General features: G+C 46.7%; 1 protein-coding gene across 2 annotated transcripts in view; it reads right to left on the bottom strand.

Annotated features, from left to right (window-relative positions):
- MGAM2 (maltase-glucoamylase 2 (putative)) overlaps positions 1-24,906 on the bottom strand; it is a 64,194-nt gene that overhangs the window by 6,269 nt on the left and 33,019 nt on the right. For both annotated transcript variants that reach the window (XR_004899739.1, XM_036010974.1), the window contains exons 18-36: positions 22,406-22,560; positions 22,175-22,259; positions 21,308-21,364; positions 20,664-20,788; positions 19,724-19,812; positions 18,893-18,942; positions 15,758-15,922; positions 14,157-14,312; positions 12,752-13,021; positions 10,992-11,146; positions 9,623-9,791; positions 8,644-8,740; positions 8,068-8,180; positions 7,508-7,633; positions 5,628-5,756; positions 4,303-4,410; positions 2,635-2,697; positions 1,696-1,830; positions 514-598 (exon numbers count right to left, since the gene is read on the bottom strand). Coding sequence is in view for 1 of the 2 variants with exons in the window: in XM_036010974.1 (XP_035866867.1) it covers positions 514-598; positions 1,696-1,830; positions 2,635-2,697; positions 4,303-4,410; positions 5,628-5,756; positions 7,508-7,633; positions 8,068-8,180; positions 8,644-8,740; positions 9,623-9,791; positions 10,992-11,146; positions 12,752-13,021; positions 14,157-14,312; positions 15,758-15,922; positions 18,893-18,942; positions 19,724-19,812; positions 20,664-20,788; positions 21,308-21,364; positions 22,175-22,259; positions 22,406-22,560 (2,332 nt within the window). In the remaining variant the exon portion in view is untranslated. The remainder of the gene's footprint in view (positions 1-513; positions 599-1,695; positions 1,831-2,634; positions 2,698-4,302; positions 4,411-5,627; positions 5,757-7,507; positions 7,634-8,067; positions 8,181-8,643; positions 8,741-9,622; positions 9,792-10,991; positions 11,147-12,751; positions 13,022-14,156; positions 14,313-15,757; positions 15,923-18,892; positions 18,943-19,723; positions 19,813-20,663; positions 20,789-21,307; positions 21,365-22,174; positions 22,260-22,405; positions 22,561-24,906) is intronic.

Genomic DNA, 24,906 nt, shown 5'->3' with positions numbered 1-24,906 from the left:
GGAGGGAGGGAGGAAAGGAAGCATAGCCGTGACCTAGACATTAAAAAACTTGATTTCCAGATTTCATCTCACAAATTACTGGCACAGTGCTTTTAGGAAGGCGAATGACTTCCTCCCCCATGTCTCTGTAAGGCGAGAGAGCTCAGCTTTCTGAGATGCCTTAGACCTTCAAGGCCTAGGAGTCTGTGTTTCTGTTCGTACCATAAGACAACCAGGGTGCCCACATGTATGTACGGGGGTTATTTACAGTTGTAGCCATCGGTTCATAGTTACCAATGTCATCAGATGTACCCTACATCGCTCAGTTTCTTCCACGCCACATCGAGTCGTTATTTCTACGCTTGATTAGTAATTCACTTGCACTTTATTCAAGGTTATTCTATGTGGGATTTTAGCTCGTGTTGGAGAATGTTTTTCTCACCCCAAAATGAGGCTTCACTTTGACAACAAGGGGAAAGCGTTCAAGGGATTTTGAGCGGGGAGGTCACTTAATGAGGTCATCATTGTACATACATGGCATATAAGGCGGTTTATTAAGAATTTCATCGCGGCAGCCCCCGACAGATCCATCCACAAAGTTCGATGGCTCGTTCATATCCTGAAATGAATCAGCAAGAAAGGTTCTGTGATGTCAGAGCCCGTGTGGCCTTAGCTTGGGGGCACGCTGACCTCCTGGAGACAAAAGTGTCTTATTTAAGCCCTCACACAGCTGCTTGACTCCCTGACCCGGTTTAATCTCAGGCACGGGCCCGAATGGACCCTAAGAATGCATGTTGGTTTAAGCAGCACGTTCAATTCCCAGTTGAGGTTACAGTTTTCAGCTTCTGAGGATTGTTTCCTAGTGGCAGAAAGACCGAGATGAAGCTGGATCTAAGGCCTAAGGAAATCTCCTCTTGATTCAACTCCCCCATCTGTGCTTGGCCCGCTTGGGTGGGCCCGTGCCCTTTTGCACGTGTCTCCTTGGTGCCCATCTGTCCTAAAGCAAGTGACCGGGAAGTCCCTGCGCTGCCGCCGGTGGGCTTGGACTTCTGTCTCTGCATGAGTCACAGGCAGCCCGGGCCAGACCTGAGGGGCTCTGCAGAGCTGGCCTAGACCCCACGCAGGGTTTTGGGTCCCTGAGCAGTGGGGAAGGAAACTGGGATGGAAGTGTAGCGACACTTCCCATCTCTAGAAATGCACAAACAGAAGAGCCTTTGCACATCCGTCCCAGGAAGAGACATCCTGGGAAGCCCTGCTCTTCCGCCCAGCTGACACGTGTAACAAATATCGGAGGCGTCTCCACGAGCACTGTGATAAACGTCTATTTTGTCTAAGATCCGGGCCTTCCTTGCCTGGAGCCCTGCCCCGTGTCACAGGGTGGCTCCCAGGCTCACACATCGCTGCCTTCCGGGTGGGAAGGGCCAATGGGAGGCAGCGGCAAGAGATTGGAGGATGGGAGATTAGAGAAGCCAGGGTATCCGCTGCCTTTTTCTCTGGCAGCCTTGCCAGTGGTGGCACGCCCCTCCACGGTCTCTGACTTCCTCCAGATAATATGTCCCTGCGACTCCCTCCACTTGTTCTGGTGGTCCTGGCAATGAATTCTGTGCTAGCACCCTCTCTTTCATTCCTAGCTCCCTGCTTCGCTAGTCTCGGAATTGCCTCTCCGGGTTTGGAGTGCTGGCGTTTCCAAAGACAAACCACTAAGGATGCACTTACGATCCACAGTCCATCGAACTTCAAGCTCTTTGTCGGCTCCCGGGGGTTGGTGTAGAGCTCTCCTATTTCCCTCTTCCACCAGGCGGCTGTGCTGTTCCGCAGGAAGTCAGGAAAGGCCACGTGGGCTCGGAACCGCTGTAAGAGCAACACAGGCCCTCACACTGGGTCTCAGCCTGTTCAGGGACAGGGGTGCGGGGATGCGAAGGGGCCCAAGCCAGTGCGGTGCGAGGCACGGTGCTGTCCCCAGCAGGGGGAGCCCTAAGCCAGGCCTGCAGCTTCCCCTGCACAGAGTTCACTGCAGGTACTGAGACCAGGGACGGCTGAATTATTTTCCCAGGTTAGACAGTCTTGAGTCCTTTTTAAACATGGGATTCCTTTTATGAATGGACGTTTTCATCGTAAGAACTGGAAAATTAACTGTCTGTGTCTAAACTATGAGACTTCAGAGATTCCAGTACTGCCTTCTTCACGGGTCAAATGAAGGAGACCAGCTGCCCAGCGGAACCACGGGAAGTGAGCCGTGGAGTGGGAGGGTGCTGGATGGCCGAGCCGAAGGGACAGCCGTGCTGGGATAGGAGACGTTGCTCCTTCCGACTGGATTCCACGCTGACAATTCACTGCCCCGCAGTGTGTGCACGCCCTCCCCAGTGAAAATACTCTCGGCTTGGGTTCAGTACTTTTCAAGCAACATTAGATTCAAACAAAACAGCCCATTAAAAGCACGCCTGTGAAGGTATTTCACTTATGATTTCCTCCTATGCATTTCCAGTTTACTTGCTTGTTGAGTATTCCATTTGGCGATATTTTTTTCGGCCAAGAAATTACCAGACGACAAACATACTCACCTTAAAGCTACTTAACCAAACGTCAGCATAAAACTTGTGAGTATTTAAATATTTAGGGCAATGGAGACAAAAAAAAATCTGTTTGTAACAATACCTTAACCTGCGTTTCATGGTCAAGGGACGTATCCACCTGCACATTGGGCAGATCCGGCCAAACCTAGAGAAAAACAGGAAAAACTAACACCTTTCCAAGGCATTACATACAGGCAGAGAAATGTTTCACATGTTACACTCTACTGACATGCATCTCCATAAAAATCCCAGGGATCTTGGCCATTAACTGAATTCTAAGGTTTGGAAGAACAAAGTTCCATTAGGTGAAAATAAGCTGGGTCTCTTGACTCATTCCGTAAGCTACCAAAATTTTACTTTTGAACTTAATGATTGACTAAATCCATTTTAAATAAGTCCTCTGAACAAATCACCTTTCAAACGATTACTCAGTTCTCTGATAAGTTTATCACGGACCTATAACAAAATTCCCTTTTTAAATAACAAATGTAACTAAAGAAACAAGATCGATTTCTATTTACAACCCATGAACTAAGCCTCAATACTTTTAAGCAGCATCATGACTTATTGGGAAACCCAAGTATATGTAGCATTAAAAAAATCCATATTATTGCCCTGGCTGGTGTAGCTCAGTGGACTGAGTGCTACCCTGTGAACCAAAGGGTTGCCAATTCAATTCCCAGTCAGGGCACATGCTTGGGTTGTGGGCCAGGTCCCCAGTAGGGGGTGCATGAGCAGCAACCCCACACTGATGTTTCTCTCCCTCTCTTTCTCCCTTCCCTTCTCTCTAAAAATAAATAAAATCTTTTAAAAAACAAAAATCCACATTATCAATCCATGTCATCTGTAATTAGGGGGACATTAACTATATACATGAATTAATTCATTCAAGAAACATTTATTAAGCACTTCTCTGTGCCAGGCACTGTTCTATGGTCTGTATCTACTTGGATCTAAGTAAGAAACAGTCCTTATTTTTTAAGAGTTCAAAGACAGAACATAAGTACTGTGTTGTATGCTGTACTCTCTGCGGGCAACAACAGAGAAAAGGGAGAAACAGGAAACTAGGCACTGAATGCATCCTAAAGAGGAATGTTTCAGTCGCTCTTGAGTGCACGTACTACTTGGGTATGCTGGGAGAAGGCCACACACAAAAAGGCACAGCGGGCATGGCACACACCAGAGCAAGACAAAGTGTACAATGTCACTACAGAGCGGAATGTGAATCTTGGCTAAGGACCACTATCACCTGGAATCAGGGAGTTCACCTAAAACCCTGTTGCTCTACACCAGGCAATAAGGATGAGGACCAGGGCCCTGAAAATGAAATTAAAGGAGGTGAAAGAAGGAGGATAATACACAAGAGTTAGTGATTTACTTAAATATGAAGGCTGATAAGCATCATAGGTCAAAGGTGAGTACAAGTCTTGAGTGCACGGGTGACTGGGACACAGAGTTCAGGACCGCTCCCAAAGAGATCCTTTATGTGTGTTAAATGACCCACTGACCTACGTGAGAGGTGGGATACCATAATATTTCCAGGCAACAAAATAAAACTCACTGATATGTTAGAGACGGGACCTATGACCTTGGTCTTATTAATGTCTATTAAGCTAATCAGCATTGGACAGATTTCTACTCACTCAATTTATAAGTCACCCAATATACTTTACCAGGATTTATTAAGAGCATCTTTTCATTAGGACATTGTGATGCTGATTAATTATGGGCATCTCCTGCCAGTCCTCACCTTCCCCCAGACAATGTCACTGCTGTTTGGCCACTTGATGAACACATTGCCTTCCTGGCCTCTGGTGAATGGGAGATACTGGGTCTCGTTGCCAGAAATGGCTGGGTCCTGCAATAAAGGGGTTAAACACAGAAAACATGAGAAAGGATTTCCAAGGAAAACGCTCTCCAAAACTTTAACAATTCACAGTACAGAGAGAGATGGTGTACTTCAATACAAACAAACAAACAACTCAGCCCATGGATAATATGCTTTATGTCTACTGGGTGGCTGAGAAGTAAAAGAATACATTGATGTTTCGCTATAAAATTCCCAGGGGAAAAAGGATGCCAGTGTTCGTAAACAAGTCCTAGAGATAAGCCAGGTGAAGAAGACAGTATCTTCAAACAGAGAAAGGCAACATGCTGTGTTGCGACAGTGTCCCAGTGTCACAGCAACGCTCCTTACGACAATGGAACTTCTTTCTTCTATCCTGCATCAGACTTGCGCATCTTCCCCTTTAACCCCATCCCTCCCCTGCCCAGTTCCTTTCTATAAGTATCCTGTTTCACGATGGTCCCATAAATCATCACGACCCAAAATTAGATCATTAATGTTTATTTATTGGCTGTATCCCACCAATAAAGTATAATCCCTCTAAGAAAAAGGACATGGTCTTCTTCATTCATTTAGATCACACACACACACATACTCCTTTTAGAACAATGATTTTCAAAGACCCTGTGCTTAATAAACACTTGAATGGATGAATGAATGAATGAATGAATGAACGAACAGAAGTCGTCAACTAATGCTCTAATGTATGGAAGCTAGAAGGGAGGACCATTTGTGGGTAACTACTTCTGTGTTTGACTTCCAATGTAAACTATTAAGTTGGTCTTCTGGATCTCTACTAGGTTGTTTGTGAGTTTCATTAAGGAGACATAAGTCCCCTGCACTTCACCACGTCTGGGTGATAATGACAGTTAGGTTTTTGAAACCCCTCCAGTAAAGATGAGACTAAGATTCAGTTATTCCAAGGCACAGCCTGAAACAGTGAGACTTTTTTTTTTTTTTTGCTATATTTGGTGTTTTAGCCCACAGTTCTAGCTCTACCAAGAGTAAGGAGAACTCAGTCACGAAAAATAAAGATTGTAAGTATTATTTTCTTAAAAGCCCTCTTTGTTCTTTTCTCCTTTGTTTATTTGCTCTTTTCAAACTTAAGAAAAGAATTATAGATCCACAGGAAGTTGTCCTAGACTCTTCACCTCGTCTCCCCCAATGGAACTATTTTCAAACCACGGACACAGGAGCAGAAATGAGGCCTCATCTTCGCAAGCACCTACCAGAATGAGGATGAACCTCATGCCGTTTTGCTTCATTCGCTCCATCAGGGGACCAAGGTTTTGAAAGCTGCTGCTGAGGGTGAAGTCCAGCTTCCGGTCCATGTAATCTATGTCTGCATGTTGAACATCCTACAGGAAGGGGCGAGCAGGGTGTTTGGGGTCCCGCAGTAGTATCCCTCAGGGCAGCCAACTGCTCCACCAGGCTCCCGCTCTGCTGCTTGTGGACCCCAGCCCAGGGCCCCCCGAATGCATCTCCTGCCTCCACCAGAGGGGCGTTCAGTTCAGCTGGTTACAATGGCTGCCTGATTCCCGCGTACAGATCGCCTGTCCCCATTCCTCCTCCTCCTTCTGCCCCTCTTCCCCGAGCGGAACTCTCTCCCCTTTCCTTCCCTCAATTTGTCTTTTCCGTTCTTCAAATCTCAAACTTAGTGAGCCTTCCAAAAAAAAAGATGCTAGTTAAATGTCCAAAGAAAGCAGGACTCTGCTGAAATACAGATAAGGTTGTATATCTGTTTTCTCTTTCCCCTCCACTGCGTCTGACTGAATTTATTCACATTTAAGAACTATGTGACTTTATAGCACCCTAAAGTAGACCGATAGTATACTCTTCCTACCATCCCCATTTGTCTGCATGGTCTTTGAGAGGAGAACCTTGTCTTCCCTTTTCTCAACCCAGCACGAACCAACCTAGGTTTCTGCAAATGAAATGTACCCGGTTCAGGATTGTCAAATGATGGCTAAAGTGGTTAACACCATATTTTGCTGTGTATAATGCACACTTTTTGCCCAAATTTTTGAGGGAAAAATGAGGATGCACATTATACATGGGCATAATAACCCCGTGTACAATGTGCACAAAAACACGGGGATGCATTAATGCATTATACACAGCAACATATGGTACTGGTTGAAGAAAGAGATATGCCTTTTCTTTCGCCTGAAGGTTATAATCATCTGTATGGTCTTATGACTCTAAGTGAAACTTGTCTGAGGGAACAGAGACTTGGGCATAAGCCAAAGCTTAGAAAAGAATGAACCAATATATATTATTAACATTGGTTGCCTTGGTGAGAGAGACCTATGGATTTCTTTCATCTTCTAATTTGCCTATCTTTTCCAATTGATGTTTAATAAGTATCTTATATAGTAGTATATAAAAAGGAAAAAAAATAAGCTTGGGTGAATGTTTCCAGCTACCCTTGATGGGAACACTGGAACACTTTATGTTCATCTTCTAATCATTGACTGTCCTCCAGATCTCAGGAGGAGAGTTAAGAGCAGAGAAAGAGAATGTGGGGTGTGAACTCGATCATTACAAGAGAGGAAAGAACGTGCTGTTTCTGCAATTCTGCTTGTCGGCAGCGACTGACTGCACTTCTCGGGGATTCCCTAGTGGCCAGGTTGTCACTACAGGATTCACATACGTGAGTATTTGCGTTTAAGTCAGAGGGAAGGCTTGATTTTAACTACTTTCTTTCATATTGTCACTTTGTACCCATCCTCTCCAAAAATAGTCACAGTATAGTCTAAAATTGTCATAATCTTGACATGATTCCCACTTAGAAGTCCCCAGAGTCATGGCTTAAGACCACCTATGGCTTCTGTAGGATATTTCTGGCAAGAGGCAGTAAGTAACAATATCCTCCACTAACTTCTGGAGGACTCCTGCCCTTCAGTTTTGAAACCTTGGTTTAAAAGGGTGGCATGAAATAACTTTAAAAAGCAATGTTTCCACAGAGGATGAGCTCCACGGCTACATTTCCCCTGTACTGAGGTAGTCATCAGGGATTTCTATGAAGATATTTTCAATCCATAGTAAGCCACAGGTTCCCATAACTAATTAAACCACAGGCTGGCGGGGTGGGGGGGGTGCTTCATACATAGGGGATCTGGGCCTCCACCATCGCGTCATACAAACTGGAGATTTCAGCATCACTCTGGTATCCATAGCGACTCAGCTGGAATCCCAAGGCCCAGTACGGAATCATTGCCGGCCGACCAATCAACTAGAAGAAAAAAGAAAAATGGATCTAGGTAGGTTTCTCAGGGAAGGAAAGATGGTTGGCTTATGCTTGAAGGAACTTGAGCACGTCTGCTGAGTATTGTCTGATTTAAGCGACCCATTCAAGGAAAATAAGAAAGTCAAATAAATGGGGCACAACCACGGGGAAGCAGGACGATGGGAAGCCTCCCTATATGTTAGAGCTGCTGCTCTAGGTAACCTGAGACTTCAGTGCTAATTGCTGATTTGTAGCAAAGAATTAAGAGACGTATAGGATATAAATGAGCTTTTATGGGCCCTTAACACTAAAACCCTACTCTCAGAAAAGACAGTAATGATGTACTAGCGACACCCAAAATTGGCCTTTCCCAGTGCTACGAACGTGGCAATACCCGATAAGCATCGGATGGTGTGTTAATGAATAGGATGACTTCTGACCTCCGTGTATTGCTGGGTGACGAGCTCAGGGGTTGGCCCCAAAACCACATAAAAATCCAAAATCCCTCCCGTGGTGCGGTACGTCAGGGCAGGCGTGGGCTGGACTGTCACATCTGTTAAAAAAAAAAAAAAACAAAAACAGGTGAGGTGCATCGTTGGAACTATAAATGACCCAGACAGGAAACCTGCCCTAATATTTGCTATTTTCACTCTCCACCTTTCACGCCCAGCTCCTCTAGAAAGTCTTCTCCCATGCAGTGGGATCCGAGAAGGATTTTCAGGTGCCCCAAATATAATCTCAGTCTCAACATTTTATAACCCTCCACGAAAGGGAATTAACGTGTCACAGTAAAATAAGGTCATACACAACTAGGGACCCTGTGTAGTCAGAAGTTTACTTCTAATACTGGGGCTAGAGATCTTAATAAATCTCTTTCATTCATGAAGAAATGAATGAATGAATGAATGAAAGGTCAGGTAATGTGTCCCATTTCCTTCCTTGGCCCCAGATGTCCTTATTTCTATTGATATCCCAGATCCCAATGAAGTGGACACGGGAAGGAGCCTCTGGCTTACCCATGGCGTTGCTGTTGAGCAGAAGCACTCCGTGGGCACTGCCGCTGTTCTCCAGGACCATGTAGTAAGGGTGGACGCCATAGGAATTCTTCTTGTACTGGGAGAATCATGGGGAAAGTAGATGAGAAACAACAAGGGAAAAGCCAAAAAAACTCATTCCATCTTATAACCCAAACAGCCAGCCCCTCTACCCAACACTGAAGATTTAGAACAATGTCAGACCCTTCATGAAGCCTTCCTTGACCCTCCCTTCCACCCCAAGCAACAGGCCAAGTGCCATCCCCCCCACGCCCTCCTTGTTCATTCTCACACAGTTCTATTATCACACTGACTACATGGCCACCGCTACTTCTGCGTCTTACTCATGAGCCTATAAGCCCTTGGAGAACAAAGACACTGTTTTGTGACATAAGACGGTGACTTATGAAACAAGACTGTCTTATTCTGTGTGTGCCTGGCACATAGAGCATAGTAACTAAAAGTTTATAAAGTAAAATTCGTAGTACACATAAAATACATGTGTGTATATATCACACATATATATGTGTATATATATATTCTAAAAGACTAAATGGCATTTATGAACAGAAGAGCATTATATAACATGTGGCCTATTTCATTTGACAGCACAAGTTATCGACATAAGCTGAAGTTGGTGAATAGGGTACCGTGTATGAAGTAAAATAGATTGGCAGAGTGCCCTGGTCAGGTGGCTCAGTTGGTTGGCAGTTTGTCCCATACACTAAAAGGTTGTGGGTTCAATTCCTGGTCACGGTCCATGCCTAGGTTATAGGTTCAGTCCCCAGCTGGGGTGCATACGGGAGGCAACTGATTGATGTTCTCTCTCACATCGATGTTTCTCTCTCTCCCTCCCTCTCTCTAAAATCAGTAAACATATTCTCGGGTGTGGATTAGTAATAATAATAAATAAATGTACACAGGGAGAAACTGATCGATAATCTCCCTCTTCTGTGCTTACCCCTGGTGGCTTGTCTCGAGCGAACATCCCCCACGTGTTCCAGCTAATGTTTCTTCTGAAAGCTGTGTGCTCAGTCTCTCCAAAGCCATAGATGTTCTCAGAGGGGAGGCGAGTAGAAATGGAAAGGAACTTGTCGTTGAAGGTGAAGCCGGGGAGCTGGGAGTCCCAACTGCAACACAAAGGCGCACCTTCGAGCTGAGCTGCTCACAGGCCAGAGCCAACGGGGAACACGATCGGGATGTCTGGCTGATCCCGAAGCTCACTGAATGACTGCACACCTGGACCCAGGTTCAAACACTGTGAGCGGACCCAGGCCTTATGAATGGCCATGGCTCCCTACCAAAGTTCTGTGTTTGCATTTTTATTCTGTGGTTTGCAAGACTGACAACTCGTTTTCTGATTTATGGACTCTTGAGAGTCTCCCTCAGCTCTGTATTTCTAGTTCTCATTGCCTGGCATAGCAGCTCGAATCAGTGAATAATGTCCAAGCAAATGTTCCAATAGAAAAGTGGGAAACACAGGCTGTTTGGGATTGGCCAAAGCGCTTCTTACCAAAGACATCAACAGACAGAAAGTCAGACACATGGTCAAAGAGAGCCGGAGGCTGTCCACACGTCCCCATACAGGGGACAGTTTCTATTGGGGTGGAGAGCTTCGGCCCCAGGCAAAACCTAGACCTTGGGTTCATGCCATTCAGCAGCAGGACTGGGGTGAGAGGTGACAATTCCTTTCACACTCAATGTTGTGAAAAAGCTGTAAGTCTACATTGTCAATAGAAGCAAAGACCATAAGACACCATTTCTCTCTCCTCACTGACCCTTGCCCTTCTCTCCTGACTCTTCTGTTAGTATTTCTTTATGGGGCAAACAAAATGTTGTGTTCTACTTAACAAGAACAATGAGTAGGATGTGTATTTTTCTTTTTCTGAAATCAAGCATCGCTTAGTACTTTTAAACCTATGATTGATTAATTTTTCTTGTTGAATTAAGGACTAAGAGAAAATGAAATCCCCGTCAAAGTAGGGGGAAACAAAGCCCCGGCTGTTGGCGTAGCTCAGTGGATTGAGCACGGGCTGTGAACCAAAGTGTCACAGGTTCGATTCCCAGTCAGGGTACATGCCTGGGTTGCAGGCCATGGCCCCCAGCAACCGCACATTGATGTCTCTCTCTCTCTCTCTCTCTCCCTCCCTCCCTTCCTTAAAAATAAGTATATAAAATCTTTTTTAAAAAGTAGGGGGAAATAGATATTCTCTCTGTAGAAAACCAAACACACACATAGTCTCGAAGGTCAACATTTCACTTGCATTAATTAGAACCACCATAATTAGATCTGGAATCACTCGAATTAGAACCAAATAAACAGTGCTTACATCACAGTTCCGGAGCCTTTTCGTCGAATCTGGATCCCGAAAGGATTGGTTTGAATCTCGACGTCATACAGACGGTTCTCGGGGGAGCCAACAGGAGAGGAAGGGATGTTCAGAGGCACTGGGACCTCGTACCTTTTATTAGTGGGGTCATAGATCTGACGAGGAGAGAGGAGGACACTTGCTGATGGAATCTCACCCCCAAGGGCCCTCACGCCCGCTCAGACAATTCAGTTCCCCTCGGGAGGCCCCAACTGCCCCAAAGCGAACAGACAGACGTGGGGCCTGCCCACCCACTGTCCCCAGCGCAGAGCCTGAACTGCAAAAATGTCTCAGTGGCATGTGTTCAGAGCCAGGTGGGGCACATCCTTTAAAGAGTTTGTCATTTAAGGGTACAGAATCTCACAGACAGGATGGTGTGTGTTTATGAGTGCGACCTGTGGACAGGTATGTGCATGGAACTGTGTGTGTGAGCACATGTGTGTATGGCAGAAATCAGAGGACTGAGCTGTCATATAAATGCTGAGCTATTCTTACTAGTTGAGCTTCCAGATGTGGCTCAGCTTTTCCCTTCTGAAGACTGCTCCTCTGTACCTACCACTCACTTCTACCCACCTCACAGGACTGCCGTGCGGGCCAAGTGAGAGAGGGCCACGTGTTATACAAGGTCGGGTAGTGTCACCGTCACGCCATCATGAGCGATCACCCTTTTTCTCAAACCAGTATTAGCCCACCTGTTACACCTAGGACACATTTTGTTGGAAGCCTTGCTTCTCCAAATTCTGGTTCTCAGACCAAAAGCAGCAACACTATCTGGGAGCCTGTTAGCAATGCAGAAACTAGGGCCCCGCCCCCAGACTTTCTGAGTCAGAATTTCCATTTTCACAAGATCCCTACGGTGATTCCTCCCACGTTAAAATGTGAAAAGCAGCGTCTAGAGCAAGCTGTCCGGGGCGGTATCCACTACCCACGTGGGGCCCTTAAGCCCTTGAAATGTGCTAGTCTGAACGGAGACTCACTGTTAATGCAAAATCCACACCAGATTGTGAAGACTTACTATGTTTATAAGATTCAAAAGTATCTTAATAATTGCATTTGGATTCCATGATGAAAACATTTTAGCACATTGGTTGAATCAAATGCTATTACAATCAATTTCACCTGAATTTTTTCAAATATGTGCTTAAATACACGGTTATTGGAAAACACACGTGCCTCCCACTGAATTTCCACTTGAGCAGAGCGGTGCCTCTCCACGTGTGGTTCCTTAACGTGCGTGCAGCATCTGCCTCACTTGGGAACTTGTCAGAAATGCAAATTCATGGGCAGGAAACCCTGGGCAGGAGGCCTAGCAATCCACGTTTGAACAGGACCTGTGGGTGATTCTGATGCATGTTAAGCCAAAGCATCAGCTGCAGGAGAGGCAACTGTAACGTGGGAAGTGTGTTGATGCCACTCGTATGAGTTTATCACAAAGCAGGCACATTTTTCTCTGGGCTGAGGAGGGATTCTTGGGGGATCTTTCTGATGTAGAGGACCCATCGCTGCAGGAAACTGACAACCCTAGTGGCGCCAAGGCCACACACAGCCTGGCCCTACTACCTCCTACCATCCTGACCTTTCTTGACCTTTCTTGACCTTTATTGACCTCTCCGGGCCTCGGTGATCTCTAAAATGAGGGATCTGGACAAAAAGATGTTTCAATGACTTCCACCCATAGGAGCACCCTGTGGAGGACCAGAATGTGCAACACGGGGAGTTACCTTGAACTGCAGCATGCTTTCTGTGTGGTAGGTCACGCTGAGCTTAAGGAAGCTGATCTTTGCAGAGAGAGGGTCAGAGGTCGCGGCTGCTGCGGGCAGAGGGAGCGCGCCCCGTGGTGATGGTGGCGGTGCTGCTGCTCGTGGGGACTCAGAGGCCGTCAGATGCGTAAGGTCCATGCCGATGCCGGTGGGCAAATACTGAATGTTACTGGCAGCATAATTAGGGATAGTGTCATAGAAACAGGTGGGCACGCCAGGAACGGTGGTGGGCTGGAACGAGAGGAGGGGTCTCCCAGTTGGCCTTGAACACCACACTCTGGGGCTCTAATTACTGAAGAAGTTAGGTAGCCCAGACTAAGTCCATGCCGCCACGCCATTGTTATGGGTTGAACTGCATTCCCCCCACAAGATGTTAAGTCCTGACACCTTGTGCCTTATGCGGATGTCTACAGGGTCTTTGCAGATGGCCTAGTTCAACGAGATCACTAGGGGGGGCCTACTCGGGTATAACTAGTGTCCGTATTAAGTAGGGAGATTCGGACACAGAGACAAACATGCACCCGGGGAAAGGACACCACGTAAAGATGAAGGCAGAGATTGCGGTGAAGTTTTTATGAACCAAGGAACACCTCAGATCGCCAGGAAACCTTGAGAACCTAGGAGAGAGGCCTGGAACAGACTGTCCCTCACAGCCCTCGAAAGCAGCCAACCCTGCCAACCCCCTGACTTTGAACTCGTAGCTCTCAACACACTGATGTGATATATTTCTGTAGTTTTCAGTCACCCAGTTTATGGAACCTCGTTATGGCAACTCTAGCAAATGAATGCATCCATTTAACACACACACACGCGTGCACACACACACACCCCTCCTGTAACACATGAGCAGTGAAGGGTCAGCAGGAAGCCTGCCCTGGAGTCTGGGGTCCTACGGCAGGTTCTGCCCCCAGCCTCCCAAAGCGACCCTGCTTTGCTGTGGGATGGTTGCCCCCACCGTGACCTTGAGGAAGTCATTTATTTCCTCTGGCTTTCATTCCCTCCATTTTTCAAGTGGAGAGGAAGGCTCATACCTTACCTTACCTTCCTGCTCGGACTCTAATGGATGGAAAAAAATCACTCCAAATACTCAATGCACGGTGTGTTATTCTTATTCTTATTATGTTAAAAATAAAAGTGGGGGTTAAAATAAGTCAGCTGGAGGAAAGAGAGAGCCAACTCTCTGAGGCAAACACTGACTGCCTCTCGCTCAGAGTTCACCGAGAAGGCACCCGTCGGCACAGTGTTGAAGGATGACTCCCGTTCTACCCAACAATGCTTGGAAGTGTTTTCTAGCTGCCCGACTACTCGTGTGGCAGTTCCGACAAACTTCCCCCCCACCGCTGGGGTGATCTGCCCTCACCCTTACCTCCCAAAGGCACCCCCGCTGGCTGCACTTCTCCTCAGAGGCGGCGGGCTCCTCGGGGTAGCAGTTGAACTTCTCCAGGTCGCTGACCGGAAGCCTCCACTGAATGGAGAACTCCTGTCCCAGCACCAGTCCCTTGAGATCAGTGATCTTCACCACCTGTGGAGGGAGAAAGGAGGCCATGGTGACACATGAGGAGAGGGAGAGACACCTGGATGACGTCCTTCCCTGATGGCCTGGACGTCAGGATGGGGTGGGGGAGCTAGCTGTTCCTGCAATACTACTTCCCCACGGGAGAGTTGGCATATTACTGTTTCTCCTCTGGGGCTTTTCACATCGCTGCAGGGAAAGGCACTCGGCTCATTGGCTCATTCCGATGGTTCTCACCTCCTGGAGCAGCCAATGGGAAGGCCTTCGACTTCATTAACGGGTACAGATTGTGGGCAGGGCCATCATTGTTAGGCAATGGCCTTCTAGGAGTGGTGCACACACCTTTTTATCATGATGGCAGTTACGGCAATAGCTAAACTAAGTTTTATCGAGCATGCGTATGGGCCAGACATGGCGATGACTACTTCGCATGCATTCTCTCCATTAGTGCTGCAGCAATCCCGTACTTCAAATTGGCTAGCTGCAATTTGGCTATCTCCATACGGCTCTCTCTGATTTGTAAAACAGAAAGCTGAGGTTTGCAGAGGGTTAATGCTTTGCCCAAGATCTCACAGCTCAAGGATGGCAGAGCTTAGATTGGAATCCCATTCAGCCTAACTGTAGAAGCCCGGCGCCTATCCTTTGCCACAGGTGTTGTCTAAATGGAAGGGGCTGCCCTAAGAAATGGTGCATTTCCCACACTTGATGTACTCAGCTAACAATGGGAATCTTTTGTCCGAGATTATCATGTAAGAGGATCATTCAATAGGGACAAAACCGGACTACCCCTTGTGTTTTATTTAACTCCCCTTTTCTTCAATGATACAATTACTGCTTAAAACACTAAGGAAAACTATCAGCTGTGTCTCAAAGAGGGCCTTTAATTGAAATGAGAGGGCAGATGGGTAAATACCCTCTAGAACTGGGCTGATGCATTGTATCATGCAGTTTGAGCCTTGGCTGGGTAGCTTAGTAGGTTAGAGCATTGTCCCGATACATCAAGGTTGCGGGTTCAATCCTTGGTCAGGGCACAGACAAGAATCAACCAACAAATGCAGAGATAATTGGAACAACAAATTGGTGGAACACCAAACCAATGTCTCTTTCTCTCTCCTTACTCTCTCTCAAATCAATAAAAAATAAAGTAAAAATTAATATAGTCTGAATACTGTATCACACTGTATGACAGGTGGGGTCCGCAGCCCAGCTTTAAATTGGCCCAGAGAAGAACTGCCTTCTTTCGGGGTCCCACTGACACAGAGTGCAGGGGCCCTGCTCAGCAGGCACACGTTTCTCCCTCTGCGTCCTGCCTGTGTGCGGTAGATTTCCCAGCATGCTAGTCGACTCTGTGCCCGCCCGACCTCCACAGAGCAAGGGAGAGCTGCCTGTCAGAATCTGAGTCCAGGGCCTTCTGCAAGGGCCCCACAGGATGGGGGGACGGGACAATCACCCACCTTCGTTGATGTGTTGTAGCTGACATTTGCAATGGGGGTGGAAGCGCCCATAAGGAGAGTAAAGTCAGCAGGTTGCTTGTCCATTCCCAAGATGGTGATATCTGTAAACATGAGGTTGTCGGTGTCCTTATATTTATTAGTCGTGATCTTTGCCTGTAGACGGTTCTGAAAAAAAAAAGTCAGTTTAGAAAACAAGGGACTCTAACTGTGCCCAAATGCCACTTCATATCTTTCTTCCTGAGACTGAAGTCACGCCCTTTATCGCTGAGGTTCTACACGGTGCCATGGGGTCATCCCAGGGAGCTAACTCGTTAACCCAGACTCCTGGTGGTCCTCAGTCTTTTAGTAACAGTTTGTGCTTGCCCTGCCTCACTGGTTATTTATTGATTCTCCTCTTCAGAAAACAGGTTCCTGACATCGTGGGATTTTCAAGCAGATAAGATGGATACTAGCAAAGCAAACAAAAACACTCGAGCACGTGGGAAACCCACGGCACACGAAGGTATGGACATGCACATACACACGAAATAGTGCCCAAATAATTTCTCTTTTTATTTCAATGATAAGGTGGATAAGAAGTAACTATATAAATGCGTACGATGTGCCAGGCACTGGGTGAAGCATTTGACATGTGTTACCCCATTCAATTCTCACGGCAAACTATGAGGTTAGAGCTATATTGATCTCTATTTTTCAGATGAGGAGACTGAGGCCCAGAGAAATTAGATAACTTATTCAGAGAACCATAGTTCAAACATGAGCAAGTTGAGCCATGATGAAGAAGGTATAGCTGAAGACGAAAGAAAAGAAAGGGGGTCACTTTGATGTTTAACAAGACTAGGCATGCCCTGACTAGCCTGCCTCAGTTGGTTGAGCGTCACCCCACAAAATGAAAGGTCGCCAGTTCAAGTCCCAGTCAGGGTGCATGGCTGGGTTGTGGGCCAGGTCCCTGACTGGGGCGTGTGCGAGAGACAACTGATGTTCCTCTCTCACAGCGATGATTCTCTTCCTCTTTTCCCCCCTCCCTTCACCTCTCTCCAAAATAAATAAATAAATATAAAATCTTTTAAAAATAAAATAAAAAATAAAAAGACTTGGCATCCCACAACTGGTTTCTGCAAAGGTGCAAAAGCAATGGAGCGGAGAAAGAAGAGCCTTTTAACAGATGGGATGGGGCAGCCGGATGAACATAGGGAAGAACTTAAACCTCAACCTAAATTTCACACCTCATATAAAAATTACATGTAGAATTACACATGTTGTGTAATTACATAACTCAAAATAGATCGTGGACTTAAGTGTGAAAAGGTCAAACTATGCACTTTTTAGGTAAAAATAAGAGAAAATATTCAAGCTCTAGGGGTAGGAGGAGTTCTTATTCTGGACACCAAAAAGTTTGATCCACACACACACACAAAAAGGATAAATCAGGCCCATTAAATTTAAAAATGTTTGCTCTATGAAAAACTTCATTACAATGATGAAAAGAGACATTTACAGACTGAAAGAAAATATTTACAAACCGTAAACCCAACAAAGGACCGGTTTCTAAAATATTAAAAAACACTCTCAAAACTAAAACAGAAAAATAAGGCAGATAATCCAGTTAGAAAATGGGCAAAAGAGCGGGATAGACAGTTTGCCTAGGAGAACATACGAATGGCAAGTGGGCACCTGAAGAGATGGCCAACACCCTCAGGCAACAGAGAAGGAGAAACTGGGACCCCGGTGAGCTGTCGGCACACCCTTACAAGAAGGGCTAAAATAACCTTTGAAAATCATGACGTCAGATGCTGGTTAGGATGCGTGGAAACTGCATCACTCATACATTGGTGGTGTGAATGGACAACGGTCCCGCCACTCTGGAAAAGTTTGTCACTGTCTTATAAAACTAAACATGCCCTGACTATAGAACCCAGTGTTGGCACTCCCGGACTTTTACACCAGAGAAATGAAAACCTATGTTCGCACAAAAACCTGTCCACAACATTCGCAGCGGCTTCTTCGGAACAGGCCCTGAGAGAAACAGCCCAGATGCTCTCTCTACCGAGTGAGCTGGCTCAACCAAAGCTGGGCAGCTATGACTCGGACGCTACTCACCATGGAAAGGACCCTGTAGACACAACAACGTGGATGACTATTGAGGGAATTACACTGAATGAAAAAAGCCCATCCCCAAGACTATGTGCTGTATGATTCCATTTCGAGAACGTTCTTGAAAGGACAAAATTATAGAAATGACAGACAGAACAGTGGTTGCCAGGGGCTAAGGAGGGGGGAGGGGAGGAGGCAATAGGTGTGGCTTCGGAAGGGTGGCTGAGGGACCCCTGGGGTGATGGAAATGCCCTCCATCCTGGGAGCATCCTTGTTCTGAAACTAAACAGTAGCTTTCTAAGATGCTACCGTTGGGGAGACTGGGAGAGGAGTAAAAGAGATCTGTCTGTATTGCTTCTTACAACAACACGGGGCTCTACAGGCATCTCAAAATAAAAAGTAAAATAGGAAAAAAATACAATATAAATTTAAAAGAAAAGAAATAAGGGAGAGATCCCCATCAAAGAAATCTCTGCCCTCGAACAATCAGACTTCCGAGAAACCCACACGAGAATGCTCCCGTCCTCTGGTGGGCTGACTGCCTTTCTTCCTCTTAGTCCCCCCCGGGAAACAGACGATGCAAATGATGTTCTCCCAGCCTCTCAAAACCGCCACGTCATACCTGTGCCCAAGGCCAAGTTTAGGGGCGGGAAAGGAAGGTCGTCATGGAAGGACCTCAAACAGGCACTGCACGGCTCCCCACTCCCACCCACACCCCCCCCACCACACACACTTGCAGCCCCACCCCCTGCCGAATAAGGGCACATCTTGGAAGCCACGACTCATCATATACAACTCAGAGTCAAGGAAATTTTTCCAGGAAAAAAAAAACACACTTCTTCACCAAAGTCACACTGAATTCTTACAGACACATCTCCAACACAGATTAAAAACTCCCATTTGAACCTTCACCCTTTCCGGGGCCGTTGGAATCAGACACTGTCCCTGTGCCCCATGGCTAAGCTTCTGTAGCAAACCCAGAACTCAAAAGCAGTCACAGAAAAGAAGGTACCCTGCATGTTCCTCAAAAGCAGTACTTACGGAGGTGACAGAAAACTCGTAGAGAGTGTAATTATTTCCAGTTACAGCATCTGAAAGAGAGAGAGCGGGGGAGACCCTGTTACAGGGGAAGAAGAGGCGTTTCTCTTCTGCGGGAGTGCCTTTGCCACGGATCGCTCTTAGCCACCGTTACCCGTTTTTGTCAAACCTCCACAAAGGCTTCCCAGCGCCTTCAGCCACAGCAAGTGCTCCACCTCCGAGCTCCCGTGGCACTATGAGGGACTATCTCGCTGGCATTGAAAACATTTGACTCACATTGTAGTTAGTCTCATGCAGGGTGTATCTATCCTGCTGCAGCAGGAGATCCCCAAGTGCAATGTCTATGTTTTATTGACCTCTATATCCCCTGCATACAGTGCAATGATAAACAGTCAATAAATATTAATAAATGCTAATTTTGTGCAGGGTTGGATTTTCATATAATCATAGACCATAGGCTTATGTGAGGTGCTCACGTGGAAATCCTACCGTGGAAAAACATACTACACAAATGAGATCCTTCCTCTTAATAGTAACCAAAGAAGTAGTTTGCAAAACTACTAGCAAAATGTATTATTAGGTATTAATAATGGTACCCAGAGGAGAGACTAATTAAATCCAATAATGTCTGTTGCTTGGATAGAGTCAATCACATGCATGTGGACCACCTGACGTCTACTTTAATGCATTGCGCTTGGCCAACCAGGCCTCAGCATGAACTGGCTGTGAGCTGCAGAAGTAAGCAGCGATGACAACAGCGTCGGCGCCGCACTGGGCAGCCTGCAGTGACTGCTCTCACGGAGCACCGCAGCGACGGCGTGCAGGGAAGTCTACCTGCAGATTCCCCGTCATCCCAGTACAGCTGTCCCTTTGCTTCTCGCTTGTGGTCCAAGGCGATAATGAGCCCCAGGGAATTCTTCCGACTGGAAAAGAGCAGGTCTCAGTTTCAGAGAAGGAAGATGAGATAAGAAGTGGGGTCAACCAGCCCCCTTCGTGCCCCACAGGCAGGTCATCCCAGAGTCTCTCCCAGACACTGTGTGGTCACTGACCTTGTATGGAGACAAGGGGGTGGGGCGTGGGCGGACAGCAGAGGTTAGCAGGGAATGAGCATAAGAAGCAGAGTTGAAGGGGAGGGCTCCCGTTGAAAACTGGATTTGCAATAACACTAACCACCAAGGGAGCTCCATTAGGGGCTTGCCATGTGTCAGGAACTCCTCTAACTGTCTTATACACATTAAACTATGTGTGTTATTCCATTTGATCCTTATAATTACTCTAAAAGTAAAACTATCATCATCCCCAGTTTACGAGTGATAAGCGGAAATACAGAGAGTAAGTGGCCATCGTAACACATCTGGTATGTTGTAGAATTGGGGCTTAAACCCCCAAAATTTCGGACTTTTGACCTTGAAGCGATGTTGACTTTGGCTCCTATTTAACTTGCATTCTCTCATGTCTAAGGGAATCTCTTTGAGGGCAATTTTCGACCATAAAGAAATCCTCCTGAGCGATCATTTGACTCTTCTTGTAATCCGATTCAATCCATAAGGGAAAGACTACGGACGTGCAAAGGAACAGAGGCTACGTTTACCGCCACTGAGTGAATTCTAAGAAGCTAATGTTGGGTCAACCCTGAAAGGAGGGGAGGAGGATCCCTGACTGGGGATGTCCTCCCTGGGTTCATCCATACTTAGTCCCGGTATTCACCTTTCCCACAATGCCCTGTGTCTTGGAGCTTGAGAGCAGTCCCGCCTTGGAAGAGTGAGGAGCTTACCTGGCCTCGGTGGTTGTGCTTGGCTGCTGGGTGGGGAATATGCAGCCCCCTCGAAGGTGAAGTCCTATCTTCTCAGCGGGCAGCAGCATCTGCACCCATTGCTTCCTCCACTGGGTGGCCACTCCCTAGCCAGCAAAGGAAAACTGGGCCGATCATTGGCTGTTTGGGCTAGAAGGCACCTTGGAGAGCTTATTGCTTAGCTGCCTCATTTTAAATAAGAGAAAACCAGACACCGCCCACCCCTCTGCCCCCGCCAAAGGGAAGTGACTTGTCCAAGGCATACAGGTGGGAAGTAGACAGCAAAGCTGAGACTCCCACCCACCTCACTTCTTTGTGTGACCCCACGCTGTGATTCTACCAGGGCTTTCGTTCCGTGAGCTATCCCCGCCTACGTCCAAATGGCTAGTCCTGACAGCTGCACAGTGGCCAGGTGGACATAATGAAAATTCCCATCAACCTACCCCAGTTGTGCAAATTATTTCACCGTACCCTTGGAAAGGCCTTCCACAGGGAAGAGTACCCACAACCAACTACATGTAAAACCTTGTAGTATCATCCTTCCCCAAGCCCCAAACACAGATGCTGCCTTAACACGGTCCTCTGCTAGAGCCGGGTCTCTGGGCCAAGTGCGCCACCTCACTTACTGTCTCATAGTCGTACCAGATGGCATCTGGTATGTATGCTTTCACCTGGTCCACACCCTAGGGAAACAACAGTGATGAGCGACATTAGCGTGCCCCTTTACAGTTGACACACACCTCCCCGTGTGGCTCCACGTGCCCCTCTGAACAGCCCTCCCACTCGACCAGTAAAAGTGCAGACGCCCAGTGAGGCTGGGCCGTACCAGCAATTAGGTTTGTTTTGCTTCCTGGCTCCTGAACTTCCTAAGAGATGCAGGGGAAGCCCATTCACTGAGTTACTTGTGTAATCTGACAGGTGGGAGGAGACTGGACTAGTCGGGCACCCAGGAGAGCCTTCCAGCAGGACCACTCACTGGCCAACTGGGCCGGCTATGAGACGGTGTGGCGAAGGCACCAGCTCCTAGGGCCTTTGGCACGGGAAACTTGGTGATCTTTCATGGCACAAACTGATCGGCAGACTACTGATCCCGCCCCTCTCTCCCCCACTTCCCCCACCCACAGCTGCCCCGGATCACACCATGAAGTCCACAGGAACTCCTTCCTGACCCCAATATCACATCCTCTCTGGTCAAAGGGAAACACAGGCAGATGGCCATCCCAAGGCATTTGAGGGCCCTGTCGGCATCAGTATGCTTAAAGACATGGGCTTGAATGCAATCTCGCAAAAATGGAAATTGTTTTTCTTGGTCAGGCAGTAGGAACAAGAGTTACTATTTTTCTAATTTCCAAACTTCCAGAATCTTTCTCTCCTTTATATTCATATTTATGTTTAAATGCAGCCAAAGACACTCAGGCTCCAGCTTACTCAGCTACAGAGAGCCATGAGGACAAGTGTGAGGTGCCACCCCACTGTTCAGATTACAGACATACTTCATGTAAAACCGGTGTGATGAGGAGTCCGGGCCCCCATAAGAACTGCTCGTGCACCTCCCACGTAGCTGGGTCCTGGTAGAACCTGGAACACAGAGAAGGCAGGTGAAGTCCCCAGTCCTGGCGGGCAGCTCCTTGTAGGGCAATGAGGTTCTCATGAACCTTATTAGCACCAGCGAGGGAAGGAGAATTACGATCTGAAAGGATGTCTTCTTGGGTCAGGAAACTCACTCGTGGACCAGGGGCCTGGCTACAGTCTCGCCCAGGGTGTGCGCGCGGTAGAAGAGGGTGTAGAGATAGGGCAGCAGGGTGTAGCGGACATTCAGATAGTGCCTGGAGGATTTCAACAGCAGGGAGTCTTCTCCAAAGGCCGCCGGATCCTGGTCCTAGAAGGAACCGTAAGCAGTTACTAGACATCTCCACCATATTGTAGAAGTCCCCTTTGATGAGAAGCTTTCTCATATGAAAGGAGTTACGTTGTCGAACTTGAAGATGTCAAAGCATTTCCAGAACTGAAAGGAGCTGGGTCCTGCCCCTTCGTTTTATAGATGAGAAAAGCACATCAGAGGTTAAACTGCGAGTTAAGTGGCAGGGTTTACACTGGACGGAGGTCTTCCGACACTGGTCTGTGGGGGCTTCAGGGCGACAGAGGAGCCTACGGAGGTTGCCAAGGAGATAAAGGGCCTAGCGTGGGCTCTGCCCCTCGGGGCTGCTCCCATGGGTCTCAGATATCGAGGTTTCTCATCCTACGTCATTTGGCAAATAATGAGAATACAGTCATCCTACTACTAAGAGAGAATTTGAAACCCGTTGCCTTAAGCCACATATTGCCTAACCACCACGATCTGGAATCCATCTCTTCTTTCCCTGCTCTTTTATGAATCTGAAACTTTGTTTATTGATCTTTTAAACTTTATTTTCATTAAAGTTGATAAAGAATCTATTAGTTTCAGGTGTATAATGTAGTGGTTCAACATTTATGTACCTCACAAAGTGACCACCAAAGTTAGTCTAGGAGCCGTCCGTCATCACATAGTTATTTTCTTATGGGTTCTATTCCCTATACTGTACATTATATGCCATAACTTATTTCATTTATTTTATTTGTTATTGTTGATAGTGTTACAGATGTCTCCCCTTCCCCACCCCACCCCCACCAGGCCTTCACCATGTTGTCGTCTGTGTCCGTGGGCTATGCATCTATGATCTTTATAATTTATGTCTGGTTTTTCCAGCAAAATTTGTTTTACTTCCTCTGTCCCAAAGATAGTGACCTCTATTTGTTCTTCAACACACAAAGTGCAGAGCAATCATGAAGAGAGTTTTTGGCAGATTTCAACTAGGAGGAATGAAACAACCCTTCACAAAGGAAATCTAATTGTCTCAGGACCCAGAAACATAAATTTCCCCTCATGTTGTTCACTTTCCTTGTACTTTGAAAGTTGTGCATATGTTTCGACCTGTCATCCTGTACTGCGGAATGGGGACTGAATTTTAGAAACAATTATCTGAATTTATCCCCTTCTTTTGTTTCTTAAGTTGCCCATTTCCCTCTCCAAATAGAACTACTCCATGAGACCACTCAACGCCCCAGTGTAGGGTTCAGTGAAAACCCTGAGGCCAAACGCCGAAGGAAATACCACTCCACATCACCCTACCTCACCCTGGCCTCCAACTGGGAAAGCCTAGAGCCACACTGTGCCCCAGGGCAACCGCAAGCCACGTGGGGCTGCCGAACACCTGAGCTGTTGTTAGTAAGATTGAGGAACTGGACTTTTAATTAGATTTCATTGTACTTATTTTAAATATAAACCTAAAAACTGAATCAATGTAAAAAATTTTTTTCCAGTGAAATGCAACTTTATTGTGCTGGTGGGATTACCTTTCCCTCCACCTGCTGAAAGTACAGCACCCAAACTGAGATGTATTACAAGTGCAAAATGCACACTGACTTTTGAAGGCTTAGTATACAAGGAAAAGGATATAAAATGGCTCATTATTAATATTTTGTATAAAACAGGCATTGAAATGATGTTCAGGATGGATTGAGTTATATAAAATAAATTAAAAATAATTGCTCCTGCTTCTAAACTTCCATGTGTGGTTCCCGTCGGCACTGTGTGGTCAGCACTAGTTGAGGGGGACGAAAACCCGCCCTGCGCCCGGGCAGCATGAGTGACCACTCGCTCTTACCGACGGAAGTCCTTCAGGCCACCTCTTCAGGAAGAGCACCTGCCCTCCCTGCTCCCAGCCACCTGCTTAGAAGTCAGGAAGAGTCCATCTCTCTCTAGACCACAAGTGGCTGGGAACAGCCCAGGGGGAAAATCCTTTGAAGATCTGATACAAATTTCTCCCAGGTCAGAGATAAAGTCAAGAACTGCAGCTAAAATGATTATCAGTGAGTTACTCCAGTGAGCCTATTAGGAGCTAAACTACTCAATGAGAAGATTTCTACATTAAAAGAAAGGGCCTCCCACCCAACTTGCTCCTACCATCACCATAAACATCTCCTTAAGAGGGACCTTGAACCCATTTCTATACGCTTACCAAAATCATAAAAAAAAATGTCATTTGGGGTAGAAAAGGAGAAAGGTGGGATATGTCATGAGAAGTAGTGGGAAGTGGTCTCTCACACCATTCACAGAAAGACAAAATGTTGCAACAAGGGAAAAAAATGTTCAGATCACAGGCCTGCCCCTTTCGAAATCCTTTCTCCTTGCTCCCCTGTATCT

Source organism: Phyllostomus discolor, chromosome 10 (genome assembly GCF_004126475.2).
Source record: "Phyllostomus discolor isolate MPI-MPIP mPhyDis1 chromosome 10, mPhyDis1.pri.v3, whole genome shotgun sequence".
NCBI lineage: Eukaryota > Metazoa > Chordata > Mammalia > Chiroptera > Phyllostomidae > Phyllostomus > Phyllostomus discolor.
The sequence above is the reverse complement of the archived record's forward strand: the minus strand, read 5'-3'. Positions and strand labels throughout refer to the sequence as shown.